The sequence below is a fragment of the Theobroma cacao genome, chromosome 2, assembly GCF_053813885.1.
Source record: "Theobroma cacao isolate CCN51 chromosome 2, ASM5381388v1, whole genome shotgun sequence".
NCBI classification, from domain to species: domain Eukaryota; kingdom Viridiplantae; phylum Streptophyta; class Magnoliopsida; order Malvales; family Malvaceae; genus Theobroma; species Theobroma cacao.
Genome location: NC_142640.1, coordinates 1,028,655 through 1,049,542, shown reverse-complemented (window position 1 = coordinate 1,049,542; position 20,888 = coordinate 1,028,655). Strand labels below are relative to the sequence as shown.

At 35.8% G+C, this 20,888-nt stretch overlaps 5 protein-coding genes across 9 annotated transcripts; 2 read left to right on the top strand and 3 right to left on the bottom strand.

Moving 5' to 3' along the window:
* Positions 1-7: 7 nt before the first annotated feature.
* On the bottom strand, positions 8-4,825 carry LOC18607137 (MACPF domain-containing protein At4g24290-like). Of its 3 annotated transcripts, none has more exons than XM_007041150.3 (7): positions 4,671-4,825; positions 3,699-4,054; positions 2,972-3,210; positions 2,540-2,741; positions 2,068-2,260; positions 1,567-1,733; positions 8-1,101 (listed from the first exon to the last, which is right to left on the bottom strand). In XM_007041150.3, exons 2-7 carry the CDS (start codon positions 3,957-3,959, stop codon positions 439-441), a joined length of 1,725 nt encoding a protein of 574 aa, XP_007041212.2. In that variant the 5' UTR covers positions 3,960-4,054; positions 4,671-4,825; the 3' UTR covers positions 8-438. The 3 variants fall into 3 exon arrangements, with proteins under 3 accessions (XP_007041212.2, XP_088659636.1, XP_017970932.1); XM_088803510.1 differs by having other exon boundaries at positions 2,068-2,254; XM_018115443.2 differs by lacking the exon at positions 4,671-4,825 and having other exon boundaries at positions 2,972-3,214; positions 3,699-3,861.
* A 761-nt stretch (positions 4,826-5,586) lies between these two features.
* On the top strand, positions 5,587-6,432 carry LOC18607136 (uncharacterized). The gene has a single exon (XM_007041149.3). The coding sequence runs from the start codon at positions 5,765-5,767 to the stop codon at positions 6,254-6,256; it is 492 nt and encodes a 163-aa protein (XP_007041211.1). The 5' UTR covers positions 5,587-5,764; the 3' UTR covers positions 6,257-6,432.
* A 1,972-nt stretch (positions 6,433-8,404) lies between these two features.
* LOC18607135 (Octicosapeptide/Phox/Bem1p family protein) lies at positions 8,405-10,729 on the top strand. 3 transcript variants are annotated; one of them, XM_007041147.3, is made up of 4 exons: positions 8,405-8,564; positions 8,807-8,874; positions 9,079-9,355; positions 9,563-10,729. In XM_007041147.3, the coding sequence occupies exons 3-4, from the start codon at positions 9,178-9,180 to the stop codon at positions 10,411-10,413; spliced, it is 1,029 nt and encodes a 342-aa protein (XP_007041209.1). In that variant the 5' UTR covers positions 8,405-8,564; positions 8,807-8,874; positions 9,079-9,177; the 3' UTR covers positions 10,414-10,729. The 3 variants fall into 3 exon arrangements, with proteins under 3 accessions (XP_007041209.1, XP_017971455.1, XP_088659730.1); XM_018115966.2 differs by having other exon boundaries at positions 8,411-8,463; XM_088803604.1 differs by lacking the exon at positions 8,807-8,874 and having other exon boundaries at positions 8,417-8,564.
* A 200-nt stretch (positions 10,730-10,929) lies between these two features.
* PUR2 (Glycinamide ribonucleotide (GAR) synthetase) lies at positions 10,930-13,980 on the bottom strand. Its single transcript, XM_018115965.2, has 4 exons — positions 13,595-13,980; positions 12,905-13,275; positions 12,043-12,573; positions 10,930-11,533 (listed from the first exon to the last, which is right to left on the bottom strand). The coding sequence occupies exons 1-4, from the start codon at positions 13,866-13,868 to the stop codon at positions 11,117-11,119; spliced, it is 1,593 nt and encodes a 530-aa protein (XP_017971454.1). The 5' UTR covers positions 13,869-13,980; the 3' UTR covers positions 10,930-11,116.
* A 1,180-nt stretch (positions 13,981-15,160) lies between these two features.
* LOC18607133 (shaggy-related protein kinase kappa) lies at positions 15,161-20,270 on the bottom strand. Its single transcript, XM_007041142.3, has 13 exons — positions 19,960-20,270; positions 18,604-18,843; positions 18,312-18,404; positions 18,137-18,196; positions 17,771-18,043; positions 17,365-17,439; positions 16,950-17,006; positions 16,730-16,870; positions 16,585-16,635; positions 16,155-16,250; positions 15,983-16,066; positions 15,752-15,854; positions 15,161-15,636 (listed from the first exon to the last, which is right to left on the bottom strand). The coding sequence occupies exons 2-13, from the start codon at positions 18,748-18,750 to the stop codon at positions 15,548-15,550; spliced, it is 1,269 nt and encodes a 422-aa protein (XP_007041204.2). The 5' UTR covers positions 18,751-18,843; positions 19,960-20,270; the 3' UTR covers positions 15,161-15,547.
* Between the last annotated feature and the right edge of the window lie 618 nt (positions 20,271-20,888).

The following is a 20,888-nucleotide window of genomic DNA, read 5'->3' as shown; positions in this document are numbered from 1 at the left end:
TATCAACTAGAGTTAATGAAAGATTGAATTGCATGAACTTTGAACTACAGAGTTCCCAAAATTATAATTTACATGAAATGATGAAATGGCTCAAGTTTTTAATTAAAATAATCAACTGAATTCCCTGCTAAGAGTATGCCCTGTTCTTGAGGACTCAGCAGAATCATTAGCATTGATCTCCATGCTGAACTCTGCCCTGTAACATCTCCCCCAATCAGACAGACAGGCCAGCCAATCTTCAAAACTTTTGATCCCTTGAATTCTCTGCTTTCCGTCATCTCGACATGGTAGACAGGGCATGCAGAAGCTAAACTGTCCAAATATATTCTACCTCCCTAATGGAAACTCCATGGCCTAAACCCATTTTACCTAAACAAAAACCAATACTGTATTTTCCCGTTTTACAAAAACCAAATAAAAAAAATGGGGCGGTGCTCCTCAGGTATGTTCATCGGGTATTGTAGCTGTCAGTAAGGAGTACTTGACCCGTAGAGCAATCTTGCCTTCCTCAACAACTAGTCTTGCCCCAGAGACAACCCAGTATCCAGGAGGATCTTGTGGCCCTCTAATCATCTCAGCTGTATCAACAAATTTCAATAGTTTTGGGGTATAATTAGGCATTGGAGGGCCACCGGGGTAAACCGAAGAGCTTGTACGTGGCTCAGGTTGTGGTGGTGCTGGTGTTAAAGGCCTGATGAACAAATCTGATAGGACTCCTGACTGAGGCGAAACTCCAAACGATCCATCCCACTCTGAATGTCTTACAATTATAGCTCCCAAAACAGTGGAGAAACGAAGTCGTAAGAAGAGAACTGTTTTGAACCCATATTTCTCTACCTGTAGCTGAGCTCCAGTTACTATGGAATGATCATTGAAAGACTCTACAGGAGCTGTGCAGACTCTAGAGAAGTTCTTCCATCTAACTTTTTCAAAGTATCCTTTATCATAGGACTTTTCAGGGAAGGTATCATCGGGTTCAGCCGCAAGTTGAAAGTAGGTTGGCAGAGAAGAAAGGTGCTGCATGTAGACAGCCAAGCGATTGCTTCTTTTCCCCTCCAGATAGAGCCGGAGACCTGTAACTGGTCTCTTACCCACATCAACCTATTATTTGGCAATTATAGTAAGTTCTGATTTTAACAGAAACAAATGATCACATATGATAGAATTTCCCTTGCTAATAATAAAGAATTGAATGAAATGATCTCCCAGAAAGGAATTTCTTGTAGCCAGAGGAAACATAAATATGTTTATCAAATGGTTATGGACAGAGATATTTCCTATAAACAAGAGCAAGTCCCTTATATTGGATTCTTAATGTAAGTTCTAGCATCAAAGACAGTACCCATGAGAACATTTCTAAAGATGCTACACCGGTAAAACCAACATGTTATGTTTTCAGATTCAAAAGTAAATTCTCTAACAGCATACATGAATATGGCAACTGCATGACAAAAAACACATAGGTGCAGCCAATATAAAAAGAAAAGACTTGGAACGTTTTAATGATAAACTACTTGTGGCTGAGCCAAAAAGAAAGAGCAAAGATTAGAGGATAAGAAACTTTACTGGAATGGTGTTAACATAAAGCTTGGGACCCAAGAACTTGAACTGTAAAAATGAATTGCTCTGTCGCTTGTGCTGTGGACCACGGGGAACCTCTTTGAAAACAGGTGCCCATTGCCTTGGCAGCTGAAATTCTAAAAAGAAATGGAGTTCTTCAAGTGGGGGTTTATCTGCCAGATTAGATGCAGAAGAATGATAAATTTTCATCTGTATGAAATAGTCTAAAATAGTATTTTTTACAATTAACACCATGATGACTCTTGCAACAAAGTTACTGTCATTCCTCAGGCATGCATTCGGTTTGTTATCAGTTTACTTCAACTCATATGTAATACTTGTTCAATAATGGAATTAAAGGGCTGAAAGTATATATTTTCCAGAAACAAAATAGAAAATAGATATGCTGATATCTATAAAAACAACAAAAAATGATTGCAGATTTTAACAATGGCAAAAAAAAATGCAGTAAATTCACAAACAATAAAGAGAATCCATCTTGCTTACATCGTAAATAGAGATTTATGGCATAGTTCAAGAATCCGCTCATTGGAATTCCACTTAACAAAGAGGTAATTGGTATGGAGGACATTGAGACCACATCAGGCTGAACCTGAACAGTTTGTAACCACTTAGCATGGGATAAGTTCATTTCCTCTTTTCCACCTCTCCTTTGGTAAATTATTGAGATATCCTGCATCTGAAATCAATAAATGAGAGCATGTACTACTTATAAAAAGAAACCCGAAAAGTGGCAAGGGACTCTCCTAAAGGATTTTAACCAGGCTCAAGAGTATTATTGATGGGTACAAGTCTTTGGGCAAATAAGAAGATGATGACTGCATTTACATTTTACAAGCCTCAACAATTGCTCTTTGATCTGAACTGATCCAAAGCAACCGGATAGATATTTGATGATACAAAATGGTAAATTAAAAGCTTATGTGCAAAAGAGTTACATGGATAGCTTTATTAAAACCTCATTTTGTAGCTTGACTTGTTTCCAATCAATCCGATTTCGTCCATCGTTCTGTAAAAACTTCTCATCAGCCATCTTCTTCAATTTTGTATGTAGATCAGAAGGTCTAAGAATTGATGAATGCTTTTGCTTTACATATATTACATCCTTCCCGCCCATCTTCACACCAACTATAATATGGGTTCCAAATGTCTTGATGAATCTGGAATGGCACAAATAAATCATCACACTCTCACAAAAACACTTAGATTGTGCATTCAGTTATATGAACTTATTCAGCAACATTAAACTTTTATTCATGGTTGGCACCGTCAAGCCACACACTTAGATTAATATTGGTGAACAAGACAGGAGGGGAGAGAGAAGATAGACAGCACAGAAAACTGTATTGCCACACATTTGATTGTGAACACATTTGTAATCCAATTTCACCTTGCTAAGGCAGCAGGTTCCCATGAGGATGGAACAGCTTTCTTAACATGATCATTTAGTACCAATTGAGATTTCTCAAGTGCAACTGTATAAAGTGTGATCATCATCCCATCGAAAGCTAGGGTCTTTGTATTGGCTGCATCTTTCTGCCAACAGCCTGAGAAGTCAAACATCGCATTGAAAAAACCAGAAGGAATTTTACCACTCAGAGACATCTCATGGTTGAACCGTTCTGACATCTGCCTAGAAAGAGAAAATGAAGGAAAGATAAATTAGAGATAAATTAGAGAGAAAGATAAAAGACATTTTAGGCTTTCCTGCCCATCCAAAAGACCAAATTATATACTATTACTAGTGAAAGAAACATGAATTATGCACTCAAGAAATTAAAGGTAACGGAGTTGATTTGGCAGTAAGAAAACCAATAATGATCAGTTTTCAAAGGTTCATGTCAGCAATAATAATTGAATCCCAGAACCCATCTTAATTCCAGGTATAATACATATTTCCAGTGTATGTACACACCACAGACACAGTAATTCATTCACCAGAACAGAACTGAGTTAACAAGAAACAACATAGTAAGGCAGAAAGAAGATAACTTGAAGAAGGCAATTTAATCCTAACTGACAACTATCGAAGTCGAAGAAAATAAATAGGTAAACATCAGATTATCAGTTAACTGTTGGAAGAAATCAAATTGACCAGCTGAAACAATTAAATTTACCTGCTGAAAAGAGGTAACATCAGACCCGATCCTCATGGCCTCACCCTGGTTACATTTTATCAATTTGGATACATTTGAGATAGAAATTCCACCAGGCAGAGCTACATCATAACACCCAACTTCATCGAACTCAATCAAAGGCAAATCCATTGCATCTCCACTACAATATTTCAACCTTAAATCACGAGCTAGATCATATCCACGCCCAATTGACCCAATTGCAATCTCAGCTGCCTTCTGAGCTGGAACCTTGAGTGCCATTGCTGAGTATATCACTTTTCTTCACCAAACAAAACTCCCACTCCAAACTTTACAAGTAGATTTGGATGCCCACACTACCTCAAATTAACCCGAAACTGCATGTTTTTCACAAACATAATTCAGGCAGAAAATTAGTCAAAATATAAACTTTCTCCAAACAATTGATGTACAAGAAAAAGAACCCATATCCCATATTTCCCAATTCTTTGAACTCCAACATCACCTATCTGGGTTAGGGAGGATTAAGGAATATCTCAACCACTTTAACTACAATGAAAATCTTATAACTCTAACCATTGACCAAGGTGGGTGGACTTTGCTCCGATGAACCAAAAGTCTCTGGTGCATGAACATGGATGTGTATATATATGTGTTCCACATGCATGCATGCATGCATGAAACACCAGGAACAAAACATACATCCCCACAAACCTATCCAATGTTGTCAAATGAAACTAACCAATCTTTCTGCTATTTTTACAAATGAAGCAGATGGTTCTAGCTACTAATCTTCATTTCATCTTAACAAACCAAAATTTAACAAGCAGATAAACTATCAACATGGTATAAACATTGTCAAACTAATCAATAGAAACTCATCATTACCAACTATCTTGGTCCATGTACCAACTCCAAACATAGATCCAAATGATAATCCAGAATAAGGAAACTTAAAAAAAGAGAGATAGATTTGGAAGATACTCCACTTACCTACCCGTCTGCAGCTGTCTGAAAATCCAGAACGTCTGCAAAGAATGAAATTAAATGTCTTCAGACAAAAAAATAAAAGGAAAAAATAATTGGTGTTCATGAGTTTGACGTTTCTCCATATGTAGTTTAGTTTTGTAGATTTCTTATGTTTCCGGCTCAATACAATCAAGTTTCCATCCAACTTCCAGGCTTAGGACTCCATTTTATAAAGTGAGAATCTCGACAGTGTGGGGCCTAAGTGTACAGATTGACCCCTTTGGGCCCTACCCAGAAAAAGCTGTTCTTGACTTTACTACCTTACTACTTTTTTTCCTCTAGAAAGTAATACCAAAAAGAACTGCCGACCACGTGGGTAACTGCCCATGGCCATGTCTAACTTGGGTTAACAGTTGTTTCATTGGTTCTAAGCATCGTGTCCAAGCTTGTCTGCAGTTAACAACAACAATGAGAATACCTTATATCACCTGACTCCGTTAAATAGATTTAAGGCATTTTATAATCAAGATATCCAAATTAATCCAAAGTCGACCGCTTGGGTCATGTGGCCAGTGACGAAGCCTTTTTGACCAAAGACCAGAGATGAGTGGAGCTGGAGCATTCGAAGGTACAGCCTTTTAGTCAACATATAAATTATATGGTAAAACAAACAGATCCAAGCCTTTTGTTTATGCATGTGATTTTGTGTCTAATTTTGACTCTTCTTTGTTCTGATACAATGGGAACACTGTGCTGCCACACATTACCAATTTACCAAGCACATTTCCACCCTGAGTTGCAGCAACTGTTAAAAATGTAAGGGCATTTCTTAGATTTTCAATCTCTTTATTTATCTGTATCCATATCTCCGAATCTACCTTCAATAAATGTACTGTCTGATCCACAAACATGTGTCTGGTGTTTTCTAACCTTGTATTCATTTGATTATTTTTTACCCCACTTTCGAAATCCACAGTTTATATATTGTCCCCCATTGCCAGGCTCTAGCTCCTTGCTCAAACCTGTCAAACATTAGCAATCCCTATAAACCCCACCTACCATTCCTAGTGCCACTGCCATTAGCCCAAAAAGGAAAGGACCAAAAGAAAAGGGGAAAAATGAACGGGTATTCCAAGATGAAAGCTGTTGGCAATGGAAGTTCAAGATCCATGGACTCTTCAGATCTCATGCCACTGCCTCAAACCCCAAAACCCATTTCTAGTATCACCCCAAACCACACGGAGAAGAACCAAGAAATCAACCAGGTGGTCATCAAGAACTCAAACCCCATCACCACCCAACAAGATTCATCAGAGCAAGAAGATGAGCAAGAAGGCAATAATGAGGAGATGTTCGGTCCCAAATTGAGAAGAAACAGCTCTGTGTCTTCTTCTTATGCACTCCAAGCTGCTGTGAAGAGAGCATTCTCCATGAGAAGATCTTCTTCTGTCTCCGAAAGGTACTGCAGGATCCACGACCAGTCTGTGACTTTAGCCTCACCCTTTGATGATGAAGAATTGGACACAACTGGAACAAGAAGATCCGCAAAGAAGAAGAAGAACAGCAGAGGCAAGATCCTTAAAGCATGGAAGAAACTTTTTGGACTGTAGTGTCTTTTATCTACTACTATATTTTACTTAGTTCTTCGAATCTGCTTTGCTCTTTTTCTCACAGAGAATCAGCCACCCAGAAGCTCTGCTGTCTTGTTAAACTCCTCCATTGTTGGATGCTTTTATCTTTTCTTTGTTTCTCCTCACTTCCATTATAAGGCTACAATCTTCCTTTATTGCCATGTTTCCATGATAAATTAAACTTGGTACTAGTATTTTTCAAGAAAAAAAAAAGAGCTAAAAAGATTAAAATTTTGCAATATCTTTAATTCAAGGATTAATTTTACTTTTGCTAGATTTGACTAATCTCAGATTAGGATCCTGGATATGTTATGATTACTTGTCTAGAATTCTTAATTAATCATTTTGCTGTCAAACTTGACAACCTTTGGTCATGAAACATTACTCAAAGAAACAATTGTGGGCATAATGATATGGCTTGGTTTGTCCCTTTTCACATCAAGCCATTATTTGCTGGCTATACCATTGGAATTATAGATGCAAAGAACCATATTAATCTTAGGAATGGCAACGGGGTAGAGTATTGGTTAATTTTTTAAAGTATTTATGTTTAAATTTGATTATAAAATTTAATATTCGTATTTTGTTTGTATTCAATTTACAATATTTTTATTAAAATTTGATTAATATTTGAACTCCTTTATTTAATTAAAAATCATGTGAGCGCACGTTATAAAACCCCTAATTCAACTCAAATTTAATAATAAAAATAAAAATTTAATCATTTTTATGTATGTTATTAATCAAAATTAAATTAGTAAATTTTATATTAAAATAATTTATCAATTATAAATTATAGATACATCGAAAAATAATCTAAATATTAAAAATTCATTATTCTAAATTGTATTAAGTAAAAAATATTTTAAAATTACTATATTATATTTCATCCAAAGTTATTTATAAAATATCTTAATTTTACTTTAAATAGATCCAACAGAGACAACCTTTTACATATTACTTATCGCTGTCCTAACTAGACGAAGTTCAATCCAACCAGTTGGCATGGCGGCTCGAATTTTAGTACCACAAAGTCCAAAATTATATTATATAAAGTCCAAAATGCCATGCCATCATCCTTCAATGTCCGTTTTGTAGGTATTAACCTCTTCAGCATCGGATACTAAAGTATTAATCTCTTCAATGTCTTTTTTTTTTCTTTTGGCCTGGTGGTAAAAATTTTATCAAATTCCAATTATGTAGGACACAATTAATACTATATTATAATATATGATTTATCATTAATTAATTAATTAAATACATATTAATTTCAATTCAATTTGATATTTTACATAAAATTATGAATTTTATTCGTGTTTAACATGTACTTTCTTAATAAAAAATTTCTAAGGATTGACTCAATTGTAAATATACGTATCAAATTGTTCAATGACTGGATTCCAATCTTTTCCTTCAAAATAAAAAGCAAACAAATTAAAAAAGTGATCGAGTTAATACATCTATATTCATAAGATATATATAATTACAAATATTGAAGAATTTTTTGATAGATGAAAATAATCACTTTTATTCATTATATTTTTTATTTTTTTTAAAAAATATATTATTATTTATTATTCATTATTAAAATTTATCTCATTTTTAATATAATTGTATCGAATGACTTACCATTCAAAATATTTACTAAAATAAATGTTAATAAAATTATTCAATTTTTAAATAAAAATTATTTTTTAATAGTAATAACGTTAAATAATTTACAAAAATTTTAATTATATATATAACTGAAATATATATTATTTTTCAATCATAATTATCTTTTTATTTATAAACAATTGGGAATAAATTGATTTCTCTTTCATTTATAATTGAATGAATGTCGTCTTTTTTTTATATACACCAGAACAAATCCCAAATATTCCCTGCAGAAAGAGAAAGGCAACCTTGTTTCATTGGCAAGTGACGTGCCAGCGCACAGCGACCTCTTCCCCCCGCGAGGATTACGTCTAAATCAATGCCACGTCACCGATGTGAATTAGGCTGGGACCCAACAAGATGCCAAAACCGAGTCTCAGATTGTGCCACTCAAGCACTGGTGGGGCCTGGTGGAAGCTGTTCTCTGATGACACGTGTCGTTAAGGATAAAGAAAATGGAGGGAAACCAGCCTTGAAATAAGGTCGGGAAAGGAGGGAAGAGATCGAGAGGGTGTTGCCTAGTTTCTCAGGTAACTTAGAGAACCGAACAGAAATTCAAATTCTGCTGAGAAACAACGAAAATTAATCAAATTTTAATTAAAATTTTATCAAAGGAAACAGAAAATCTACGGTAAGCATAATATTTCCAAATTTTTTTCTGTTTTTTTTTTTGCTATTTTTGGTTTATCTGTTCAATTTTTAAACAAACGTAGATTAGGATATGAATTCATTTATTTTTCAGACATATTTGTTTTATGGATTCATTTGCTTAAACTGATTTCTTGTGTCTGGAAATGTAAGCAAGGTTCTGTTAATATTCGCCGTTTAAATTTATTTTTCTATTTAATACTATGCAATTAAATTGTTCAATAGATTGCGACGGAAGCCATTGTTAAGTGACTCGGTGCCTAGAAGCGGTCTCGGAGTTGAGTCGGTGGACGGTGAGTTTGTAAAAGATGTTGTGGAACTATGAGTCGATAAGCTTTCATCTCAATTGTAAATCGAATTCGTTTTCGATTAATTGGAAATATTTGTTTATTTATTTTTTTTATTAAATTTGATCTTTTGTTTATGTTGTTTCAATCCTTAACGATAATCATTTTTATTTTAATTTTAAATAGATTGATTTTCATTGCGAATCGCAGATTGTGGGAGGAAAAACGCTAGCACACACAACTCCGGCGTTTTTGAGACGAGATTGAGCGGGAAACAGAGCTGAACCCGGCGAAATAGGCGAGTTCAAAATGTCGGCAAGCGAAACCATCGGTGGCGATGAAGGTGTGGCTACATCGCCGAGGAATAAGGTGAAGTTTCTGTGCAGCTATGGCGGGAAAATAGTGGCGAGGCCAGGCGACGCGAACCTCAAGTACGTTGGAGGAGAAACTCGTGTGGTGGCGGTCCCTCCTGATATCAATTTTTCAGGTTTGCCCTCGTTTTTCTTTAATACTAAGCTTTTATACCCAAGAGTAATTTGTCCTTTCCTTTGATTGCTCCCTGGACAGTATTTTTCTTAGGTAAATTCTTTGCTTTTCTGTTACTAGAATTTTTCTTTTTAGATAGGAAACGATGAATTGTTATTAGAATGAAAGTACTAATCAAAAGGAGAAATCAATTTTCGATACATCACAGAATTGATGAAGAAGCTTAACACTCTGGTTGAAGGGGACATGATTCTGAAATACCAGGTTATCCCTGAGGAACTTGATACCTTGGTAACTGTAAGATCCGATGAGGATCTTAGACACCTGGTTGATGAGTATCATCGTCTTGAAAGTGAAGGGACTCCAAAGCTTCGTGCTTTCTTGTTCCCCTTGAGTCCTATTGTACTGGAGAACCAGATGAACCCTGTTGACCCCCATGCCATTGAGCAGCGGTATATCGAAGCTGTCAATGGCATAGTTCGTCCGGGTCCAAACACTAGCGGAAGGCTCACCCCTGTCAATGCAAACCGCCCCAACTTCAGCATCTCTGCTTGTTCTTCCCCTAAATCAGCTTCTCCTGATGGTAAAGCTATTGATTCTTTGCCTTCGGAGTCACCATTGTTGAGTGGATACCATCGTAATAGACCCTTCATGCCTAAAGTCCAGAGTTCTCCCAGCCTTTGCAGCCTTAGCACACCCCATAACCAAAGCAACAACCATAGCAATCACCAAGCGTACCAGCCTCATTATTACTACCACCAAAATCACCAGCAACTACAGCCATACAGCGTTCAATCTCCACGACAACCTCAAGATTTTCGGACAGAAAGGCCATCGGGGCCACACGACTTTGGGTGGGGTGCTATGGGGCAACGTCATGGTCCAACAAACCATGTCTACTCATTAGGTCAACACAATTGGGGGTATGGATGCGGCAGTTGTGGTTGCTACGATGAGTGCTTGGTTCATGCAAGTGCAAGGTTTATTAGAGGAAGTAGCGTTCCTGCAAGTGGAGGGCTTGAAAAGGCAGATAGTCCCAGGAACCATATTTGGGAGTAGAGCATTGGATCCAATACCATACTGACCATCTGAGTGAAGAACAGAAAGTTGGATGTATAGTTTTTTTTTCTTTTTTCTTTTTTGGTTGGATAGGGTGAAATTCCTTCAACCAAAAAGGTATAGATATTGTATAGAAGAATTCCTTTTTCTTCGTTCTATACATAACTGGTGTTGATTCTCCATTTTCTTTTACCCTCACTTTGTTTGAATTTTGATTGCCATGAAGTACCATACAAGGTTATGGCTAATATCTGTGAAGAAACTATGTACATATCTACAGAAATGTAAATTGAAAAGATGACTTCCTATGTTCCAATCTTCCTCGAGTTTATATATTCCATTATGTTCTATTACTTTGTACTAGAGAACTCTATGCTGGAATGTGGCTTTTTGAGGCAGTTCCATATGAAGTTTGTGCTTGCACAATCTGTTGCTATCCTATGGTGGATAAATTAATTTCCCTTTTTCTCTTTGCCTGTGGTGAATTAGGTTAATTTTTCATCGACAAAGCATAAATGTGTAAAATCTCTGAATATAATCGGTAAATATACACAAACTGCACAGAGGATTATCAGGGAATGTAGAACTTTCAGGGTGACAAATTTTTGGCCGACTAGTAAGTTTCTTTTGCCTCTCTTCCATAGGTGATTTGAATTCGTATAAGAGCCAGTTTACATCAGAACATTTGTATTTCAATGTTAAGCTATGCATTCGTAGCAAACTGTTTTTGGGGAAGTGCTCTCCATCCAATATCCCGCCGATAGAATCCTTCCGGCCAGTTGATTTCTTCAACTGCTTGGTAAGCTCTATCCCGTGCTTCTTCGAGATCTCTGCCCTTGGCAGTAATCCCAAGAACACGACCCCCAGTAGCTATGAAACTGCCATCCGAATCAAGGGCAGTTCCAGCATGGAATATCTTGACTGAAGGAGCAACGAGCTCTGCTTCTTCAAGGTTCTGAATCACGGTCCCTTTCTCATAGGAGCCAGGGTAACCCTTGCTTGCCATTACTACCACCATGGCAGACCCAGGGGACCAGTTCAGTGAGACCCCGTCTAGCTCTCCTTTACAGGCTGCTAACAGAACTTTTGCAAGATCAGACTCCAAACGAACCATCAGAACCTGTGTAGCCATCCACAATAATACAATTTAAGACTCTTCATCCAGATATGCCCTGACCAACAAAATTGTGCAGGTCATACTACATCTAAGTAGAAATGAGCCAATGATAATAACAGTCTGAAACTAGATTTGCAAAAAGACAGATAATCAGAGAACAATACAGAAGGATCAAAAGCATCTGGTGTCAGAGCAGCCAAGTTGTTCATAAGATATTATAGGGATATATCGTAAACATGATCTGATGGTGACAGATGCCAGGAATCTGATTCACCAAGAGGAAATCATTTAGATGTTAGAAATTGATGATATTTATAGCATGCACCACTAAAAAGCATCAGAATCACCATGAGGAAATCATTTAGATGTTAGAAATCGATGATATTTATAGCATGCACCACTAAAGAGCATCAGACTACTGACAACTGACTCAAGGAATCGATCCAAGCAATAATATCATGGCGTATTTAAAACTAAATTATGCACATAAACCAGCACAGTCAATAACTGACCTGACACTCCGGATCTCCAAACCGCACATTGTACTCGATTAATTTAGGTAAGCCGGACTTCTTCTCGATCATTAGTCCAGCATATAAAACCCCAACGAATTTGCATCCCTCTGCTGACATTCCCTTCACCGTTGGGAGGATAATGGATTCCATGACCAAAGACTGAAGTTCTTTAGTTAAGACTGGTGCTGGAGAGTATGCCCCCATCCCACCGGTATTAGGACCTGTATCACCATCGCCTACCCGTTTATGGTCTTGAGCAGATTCTAGCGGTATGGCATTCCCTCCATCAACCAGGGCAAAGAATGATGCTTCTTCTCCTTCAAGAAATTCCTCAACAATGACCTGGCAACCTGCAGAACCAAAAATACCCTCAACAAGCATTGAGTCAACGGCTTCATATGCCTCTTCCAGTGTCATAGCAACAATGACTCCTTTTCCAGCAGCCAGTCCATCTGCTTTGATAACAATAGGTGCTCCTTGCTCTTTAATATATTGCTTTGCAGCCAACGCATCTGAAAATGTTTGATACTGCACCAAAGGTTCAAAGCATTGACATAAGTATTCTAGTAAAGAACAGGATCAACACAAGCTTAAATCACAGCATTGCGATGCAGTAAGAATGAAGAACATTTGCTCAGCTTTATAAGCCCTTTTCTGTTCCATATAACCCGAGTAAAGTTGATAAATTTATGAAATTTAAACAATAGCAAACAAGTCTCATCATCCAACGGTGATAAATTTATAAAATTCAAACAATAGCAAGCAAGTCTCATCATGCAACGAAAACACCAAGTAAAATCAATGCAAAAACATGTTTTTGCAACTAAAAAATTTAGCAACAATGCCTCCAGGAATGAACCTTAGCAGTAGGAATTCCATATTTGTCACATATACTCTTCATGAAGTTCTTAGAACCTTCCAAAGCAGCAGCCTCTGCTGAAGGGCCAAAAGTCGGGATTCCGGCCTCTACCAAATCATTTGCAAGACCCGAAACAAGGGGAGCCTCTGGCCCTACAACGACCAACCCAACACTCCATTTCCGGCAGAAAGAAACCACAGCTGAGCTATCGGAAATGTCGAGGTCAGGTATGCAAGTCGCATTCCCCGAATTGGAAATCCCTGCATTGCCTGGTGCACAGAATACGGCATCGCAAGACGGCGACCGCTGCAATGCATAGCAAAGCGCATGTTCTCTTCCCCCTCCACCGATAACCAGCACAACCACCCTCTCTGCAGCAGTAGCAAACAACAAAATTTAGAGGAATTTCACTCATTTCAAACCCTGTTTCTCTTCTCAACAGTCCCTTTGGGTAGATAATTCAAACACACGCACAACATCAAAATCATATAAGGCTAAAAGCTGTAGTTCAATAATATCGAAACCCCATTTGCACAAATTGCTTTATACATGAAATTCCCACTTTTTTTTTTTTGGATTACCAAAAAGATGAACTGAAAACAACAAAACTAAAGAAAATAAACAAAAGGGTAAAGCAAAAGTAAATAAATAAATGGAAAAAAGGGGGGGTTCGAGTGGTTCTTATCTTACCAGAAGTACCCTTACTGCCATGGCCATCAACCGAAACAGAGGGCTCTGATTTCTGGGCAAAGCATCTGAAGGCGGTAGAGGACCATCGTGAGCCGTTTATGTTGAGGCGGCCCGAGCTCTGATGATTGGTGGTGAAACTGAGAGCTCCCAAAGAGAAAGAAGAGTTCCCAAGGAACAAATTTGACGGAAAAAAGGACTTGGAGAATCCGAAGAAGCCATTGTTGTTGGTAACGAGCTTCAGTGAAGGAGAGAAATTGAGGGTCGTAAAGGCCATGCCTTTTGGTTTCCAAGTTCTGCAAAAGGAATAGCCGTCCACAGAGTTTTTCTTTTGGTTAGGCTTGATATTGGAAGGAACAAGAGATTGTAGGGTTTAAGGGTTTTTTTTTGTCATTTTAATGTTTTGCTCATTTAATATATTTTACCTTATAGTGGATAAAAGAGAATTTTAAAATTTTTGACATAAAAATTAAAAAATTTAAAAGATGAAAGAGAAAAATCAAATGTAGCAATGGGTTCCATGGCAAATTTTTGTGAGTAAATCAATGGAAATTACTTATTACTATATATATATATAGAGAGAGAGAGAGAGAGAGAGAGAGAGAGGCATACCAAGATTCCAGAAGTAAGTTTGAGATTTGCAGTAGCAAGTACAAACTCAAAAACCAGCAAAAATTTTGTAAGAATGCAGTCAGTTAGCAAGCCTCAATCCCTTACTTTATACTTGTCCAAAGCCTGACTAGATATGTGTGCAAACCAAGTGAAAATCTTTCTATGTGCTGCTGTCTGTTTAGCAGTTGCCTGTTTCACTTCCAATCTCTCACTGTTTTCCGAGCCAAGTTTTGGTATTCTATTTTGAGCCCCAACAACCCCTAGAGAAAGGAAAAATTCCATCCCACTCCCACAGTTACAAAAGAAAAAGGAGCAGAAAGCAATATTTTCTGGGTCGTTTTACAGTTTGGAGTTGCATTAACTGACATTTAGAGTTTAGATTTTTGTATGTCAATGATGTCAATACGATTTCTCATTTAAAACTTGTATAAGATAAGATTAATTAATCGTGCATTCATACTCGTTTATTATTTATTTATTTAATTATATTTATATGTATATAAGCACATTAATAAGCGATTAAGATTGATTTATTGATACATATACATATTAATATTTTTATAATAATATTTATATGTATATAATTTTTATTATAAATTTAAATAATAAAATTATATCTTAATTACATTATTTTAATCCTGTTAATTATGTCATTTTATATAAAATTTAATTCTACATGCTTAATAAATATATTAATTCTATCATATCATGTTACACATTTATTATATAACTATATATATATATATATATTTAACTAACACATATGTGTATATATTTAAAATCTTAATATAATTAATTTAATTTAATTATTTATTTATATAATTGCCAAGTGGTTCCATTATAGTTCTATTATGATTTTAGGAGTAATAAGCAAAGATTGGAGAAGGAAAGAAAGGGTAATTTCGATCTTATTGTATAGAAGGGTAAAAAGAAATTGACTGAAGATGGAAAGCAGAGTTACACCTTGGGAAAAAGGTTCTCAGCACAGGGTAAAAAATACATACATTCTCACCATTTTTTAATCTTTTTTTCAACTAAAACCTCCCAAAACAGGGTGATCAGAAATAAATATACATCAAAAGTTATAAATTTGTCTTTTTTTTTTGTTTTTTTTTTTTAAGAAATAAACCACGAAAACAGAGCTTCACCAGCAGCAACCAAAGCCTTGGGTTTTCTCCGTTGTCGTTCTAATGAGTAGATCTGTTTTTCAAGCACTCTGTTCTTAGTAGAACCATGACTGGGAGACGAGCCAAGGGGTATTTTTTTTTTTATACATATGTTGATACATAGCAAAATGGCGTGGGATGGGCTAGGCAGAAGCAATAAGAAACTTGAACTAGTTTGCTAAGTATGCAGCGCCATGAATAAATTCTGCTTACGAGCATGTTCTGGAATAAGTTTCTTGACGACTTCAGGGGGGATGCCGGAGAGTTCTGCCGATGAAGGGGGAAGAAAAAGGAGTAAGGAAGCGAGAGATTAAGTCAGCATGTTGCAAAGCTATAAATCTTACGACAGTTTGGTTTTTGTTTTTTGCTAAGTGCAACTGACCTTGAGGCTTAAAATTGAAGAGTGGTGGAAGCGGACGGCCATTGGGGAGGCGAGTGTTCGGGTCCCTCAATTCATCAAAGAAAGGGTGAATGCAAGCCTCTAACTGCAGTAGTATCACCACCACAAGCAGGCACGGATATGGAAAATGAGGGAAAAACAAAAAGCTGATTATGAATGATGCTTTAGCATTACTACTCAAGGTAGCCAGAAAGGATGAATGGGGGTACTTACAGCAGTGCATCGCAAATTGGGAGAGTACTGAAAGAACCTACAGACAAGGTCTACTGCTTCCGGAGGTAAGCGCTTTTGGAAGACCTGTATGCAAGAAAATGTATTATGAACTTTAATCGAAATATATTATGATGAGAGCATAAATCATGAGAAAAAAAGGGGACACACATACCTTGTGCCATGGATGTGGCTTTATCTGGGGGAACTTGAATTCAGTGTAGTTTGGGTTCATGCACTTGATCTCCTCCCTTGTTGGAGTCCCCAAAACCTATACAACAAATTCAAATTAGATAGAAACATTACTGAACACTTCCTTAGGGAAACTTTGATTGTATATGTTTCAAAACATCGTAGTCAAAAACAGTAGAGACAGGGCAAATAAAATCCTAAAAGTTTTTGGTTCAATTTTTCTATCTCTAGAACTGGAAATTGGTTATATAAGCAAGTGACATTGCAGAAACTCATTTGCAACTTTCAGAAAATGTCAATATCTGCAGAGTCTATCAAAGCATCCCAAGAGTAGTTTAATTTCATTATTAACACAATCATGCATCAAAAGCAAGTACATTCTGAAAAACATGAGAACTGATAGATGTAATCACCTTAATAATTTCAACTAGTTGGTCGACCCCACTTTCACCAGGAAATAATGGCTGCACAGTATGCTTGTAAGTTAGAAACAACAATCTATGAAGATAACAGTGACTTATAACAGTACTCCAATTAAACATAGTTGTCCAAAATCACCTGTCCAAGAAGCAGTTCAGCCATCACACAACCAGTAGACCATATATCTATAGCAGTTGTGTATTCAGTAGCACCAAATATGAGTTCTGGAGCACGATAATATCTCGAGCAGATGTAAGAAACATTTGGTTCTCCCTTCACCTGAATTCATGGAAAGCACCCACACTCAAGTGATGAAACAAGATCTGGCGACAATAATTACTATTGAGTGAAAACTTACCAGCACTTTTGCACTCCCAAAATCACAAAGTTTCAGCTGATGTGTATGTGGATTCACCTGGCCATAAACCATAGTATTTGAGTCTCACCAAACAGAGAATGACAATTTGGCTCCAAAATATGAACTTTTTTAACCAGGTTGAGATTTTTTCTTTAAAGAAACAAAAAACACAATAAACTAATACATTCTCAAGCTACCCTATTTGTATCAGGGTAGCACCATATAACTACTATGAGGTCACATCTTTAGCAATGACAAAAATTAATGACCAATAAATTACAGGGTTTTGTCACTATGGTTAATAGACTTGATCAGTTAGAATAACAAACAATACATTTAAATGCAAGGTGTACACTATTACATGAAAACCATGTCTTCTGTAAAAAACCCTTGATTCCTAGAAGAAGAGTCTTACAAGTAAGTTCTGAGGTTTGATGTCGCGGTGACATATACCAATACAGTTGTGTATATAGGCAAGTGCTCTGCAAATCTGAAATGCAGAAGAAGAAAACAATTAGCTAAATTTTCTTCAATTCAATTAAAACTTTAAGTATTAAACCAAATTGAAAAAGGAAAGGGAAAAAGAAAAGGAATTGACCAATCTTATGTAAGGGTAATAGTTTAAATTCAACAGTGAAGGATGACTTCTCATTATATTACCATACAAGAAAGCAACAATATCAAAGGCAGACAATAAATCACTTCTAAAACAACTCCAGACTACCCAATTACCTAGAAAAAAGTAATTGAAAGAAAAATATATTCCAATTCCATCAATCCATGTATCAATAAGTACATTGTTTCATAAAATGTAGATTTACCTGATAGGTATAGAGTTTAACATATATTAAAGGCATTCGCGTGTTGATCCTGCTGTAGGATCTTGCTGTACGATTAACAGTTTCAGGAACATACTCAAGTACGAGATTAAGGTAGAGTTCTTCCTTGTCTGTTTTTGAGAAAAAATAATGCTTAAGGGACACAATATTTGGATGGTCTAGCATTTGCATTATCTGCAACTCTCTATTCTTGTAGCGCTTGTCTTGAAGAACCTTCTTGATGGCAACAATTTCTCCAGTTTCCCGACATTTTGCCTGCAGCAAACAGCCAACTTATCTCAAGATTATAATCTAATTGAACAAAGTCAAGAACAACTTTGTGAATAAGAATATTATAGAATTACATACTTGGAAAACAACACCGAAGGAACCAGTTCCAACCACATGCTCAGCAATATAACTGACATTCTGTCAACCCACACAACAATAGATATATGTTGAGAATGATGCAGGACAACAAAAAAACCAATTCATTTGAATCTCACATGGCAAATTTGCACACTAAATTAATAATTCTTTCAACCTGCTTTGATTGACCATTTCGACCGCCAATGGTAGTTCTTATCACATGCCCAGTTTCAGCACCCACTCCATCAACTACATCTGGTTCACTATCCTGCATGGATAAAACACAAAGGATCAGAGAAACATTTTTGCAAAAATTGTAAAATACTGTCTAAGCTTTCAACAGTCAAGTACTCAATTTTCAATTACCATAAGCACTGTTGTAAAACCGCTTCAGAAGAAATTTTGACAAGTTCAACACCCCAACCACCCCCAAAAAAAAAAAAAACATTATAGAATGAGCTGCTTACTCTGTCTTCATCATGGTCCACCTTGTCCCTCAATCTCATATCAAGCATTTCTCTCCCCAGCCAATCAACTGAACTGGATGAACTTTTGAAACCATTGACAGACCTGGAACTACCTACTCCTCCATTTCCTAGGCTTGCTGATGCCATAACTCAGCCAGGTAAATGTTCAAGTTTCTAGTATTTGCTATCCACCAAATACTCTGTAGTGCAGCTGCCCAGCCCGTCCAAACACCTATCTTCCTAATAGATTCACAAAATTACCAAGTCAGAAACATAAAAAAATGATGAATATAGAATGATTAATATCACGGATTCCCATGCAAAAATAATATGACCTACTGACAAAGATAAAAGATCTAAACAAAGAAAAAAATGCACCAGGGATATAGTTGCTTAGACAACATCACAAGAATAAACTCTTAAAATAAAATAGCAGAAACCTTTTACTACTAATTAAACGACATCCTCTAGTAACAATTCTCTTGAGCCAATCAGAAAGTTGTCAGATACTCTAGCATCTTACGCTGGTGCAAAATAGAAGAAGCAAAAAGCAATCCACGCACACTAATTGCTACCCTAACTATATACTTACAGGACACGAGGATGGCATGTGTATGATGGTCAAGCGACTCAAAAGCTTTCAAGCATTTGAGTAAACAATTACGAGACCAGACAGATAGAATGGAATATGGAAATCACAAGGGAATTAAAAATTTAACAATTACTTCCCCATGTAGCATCTACAAATATAATTTTCAAAATGTGGATGTGAAAAAATGCAATGAAATGAAACACGAAAGAGATTTTCAGTTAATACAGACAACTAGGCTTAACATCAAACTAGTAAGATCAGCTACATAAATTCGCTTCCTTGGTACAGTGAAGTCTAACGTTAAATTATCTGAAAACATGCCTTAGATTAAATGCTTGTTCAATCTTCAGCTAATCATTCAGCTTAATAAATGAGCTTTCTTTCCATTAAATTACTAATCTTCGTATTTCTTACTTTGTTTCAAATAAAAATTGCGAATTTTTTGCTAACATTATCAGTGTGATCTATCAATAGTAAAATTCAAACCAAAAAAAAATAATAAAGAAAATTTTACAGTGATTCACGCCGTGAAATTCTCTGTTATTCTTACACGGAGCTCTTCATCAGATCTAAACCCTAATCTGACCAAAATCAAAACACCACAAAGTTTTCCACTCTAAATGATAAATTTAAGAGAAAAAACTCCTACAAATAAAACATTTTCTCCTCAAAAATTGAAAAAAAAAAAAGCAAAATCATCACTTACAAAAAAAAAAAAAAGAAAAACAGATCGAGGAAACGATCTTTGAGTTTCGGATACTTACTCGGAACTGTTCGGAACGAAACTGAAAACAGATCAAGCGCATTTTTTTTCCTTTCAATCTTCGGCTTTTGATTAAGAACTTCAAAGCCAAAAAAAAAAATTAAACGCAGGAAACTGCGAACTGTTTCTGATCTGATCAAGCTTTCTACTTTCTCGATTTTTGATTTTTTTTCTTTTTTGAACTTAATTTAATTTTATTTTTCTATATATTTTGAGGGGGAGAGAGAAAGAGAGAAAGAGAGAAAGAGAGAGAGAAAGATTGAGGGAGAGAGTGTCTGGTGGAGTGTATGGATGTTTTTTTGAATAAGAACTGACAATTACCTGACAATCTTCACTCAACTTATTACCAATTATTAAAATTATTAATTTATTTTTTAATTCTAAGCTTTACTATTATAAATATACTGTACAGTGACAGTAAATATAAATAATTATTTTAATAATTAAGTGAGATGCATTAGTTTTATAAATAATTTTTTCCTGTCCTTGTATGTTTATTTTTAAGTAAATTATCCCCACTCTTTTTGGCCTTCACCTTAATTAAAATAAAAATATGTTTATTTTTCAAAAATAAGTTTAAAAAATAAAAATATTATTAGATGTCTAAAAATTAAAATAAATTTAAAGTTGATTTATTTATTAATAATCAATTTGTTCGATTAATTCAATTATAAATTTTAAATACTAAAAATTGATCAAAAATTAATACTCTCAATTAATTTTAAATGTGAAACCGAATTAATGGATTTACTAAATTGAATTATTGCTTAAAGTCTCTGGTAGTAATTAAGTAGTTATAATTATTTGCTTTGGTAAAGGATTTGACAGAAGAGGAGGGGCGTTTGTCTTTGTTCAAAAGTTGAACTACTTTTGACTTTTTGCATTATCTTTTTCTTTGTTCAAATATGCAATGGGAATTACACTAATGAA

Coding starts and splice junctions, on each gene's coding strand:
- PUR2 (XM_018115965.2), bottom strand. CDS start 13,868: ATGGCCTTTACGACCCTCAATTTCTCTCCTTCACTGAAGCTCGTTACC. Junction 13,276..13,594: donor TGGCAGTAAGGGTACTTCTG/GTAAGATAAGAA, acceptor CTACTGCTGCAG/AGAGGGTGGTTGTGCTGGTT. Junction 12,574..12,904: donor ATGGAATTCCTACTGCTAAG/GTTCATTCCTGG, acceptor CCTTTGGTGCAG/TATCAAACATTTTCAGATGC.
- LOC18607137 (XM_007041150.3), bottom strand. CDS start 3,959: ATGGCACTCAAGGTTCCAGCTCAGAAGGCAGCTGAGATTGCAATTGGG. Junction 2,261..2,539: donor AAGTCAAGCTACAAAATGAG/GTTTTAATAAAG, acceptor TATTGATTTCAG/ATGCAGGATATCTCAATAAT. Junction 1,734..2,067: donor CATAAATCTCTATTTACGAT/GTAAGCAAGATG, acceptor CTAATCTGGCAG/ATAAACCCCCACTTGAAGAA.
- LOC18607135 (XM_007041147.3), top strand. CDS start 9,178: ATGTCGGCAAGCGAAACCATCGGTGGCGATGAAGGTGTGGCTACATCG. Junction 9,356..9,562: donor TCCTGATATCAATTTTTCAG/GTTTGCCCTCGT, acceptor GATACATCACAG/AATTGATGAAGAAGCTTAAC.
- LOC18607136 (XM_007041149.3), top strand. CDS start 5,765: ATGAACGGGTATTCCAAGATGAAAGCTGTTGGCAATGGAAGTTCAAGA.
- LOC18607133 (XM_007041142.3), bottom strand. CDS start 18,750: ATGGCATCAGCAAGCCTAGGAAATGGAGGAGTAGGTAGTTCCAGGTCT. Junction 18,044..18,136: donor CCTTCGGTGTTGTTTTCCAA/GTATGTAATTCT, acceptor TGTTTGCTGCAG/GCAAAATGTCGGGAAACTGG. Junction 16,251..16,584: donor AACTAGTTGAAATTATTAAG/GTGATTACATCT, acceptor TTTGTTGTATAG/GTTTTGGGGACTCCAACAAG.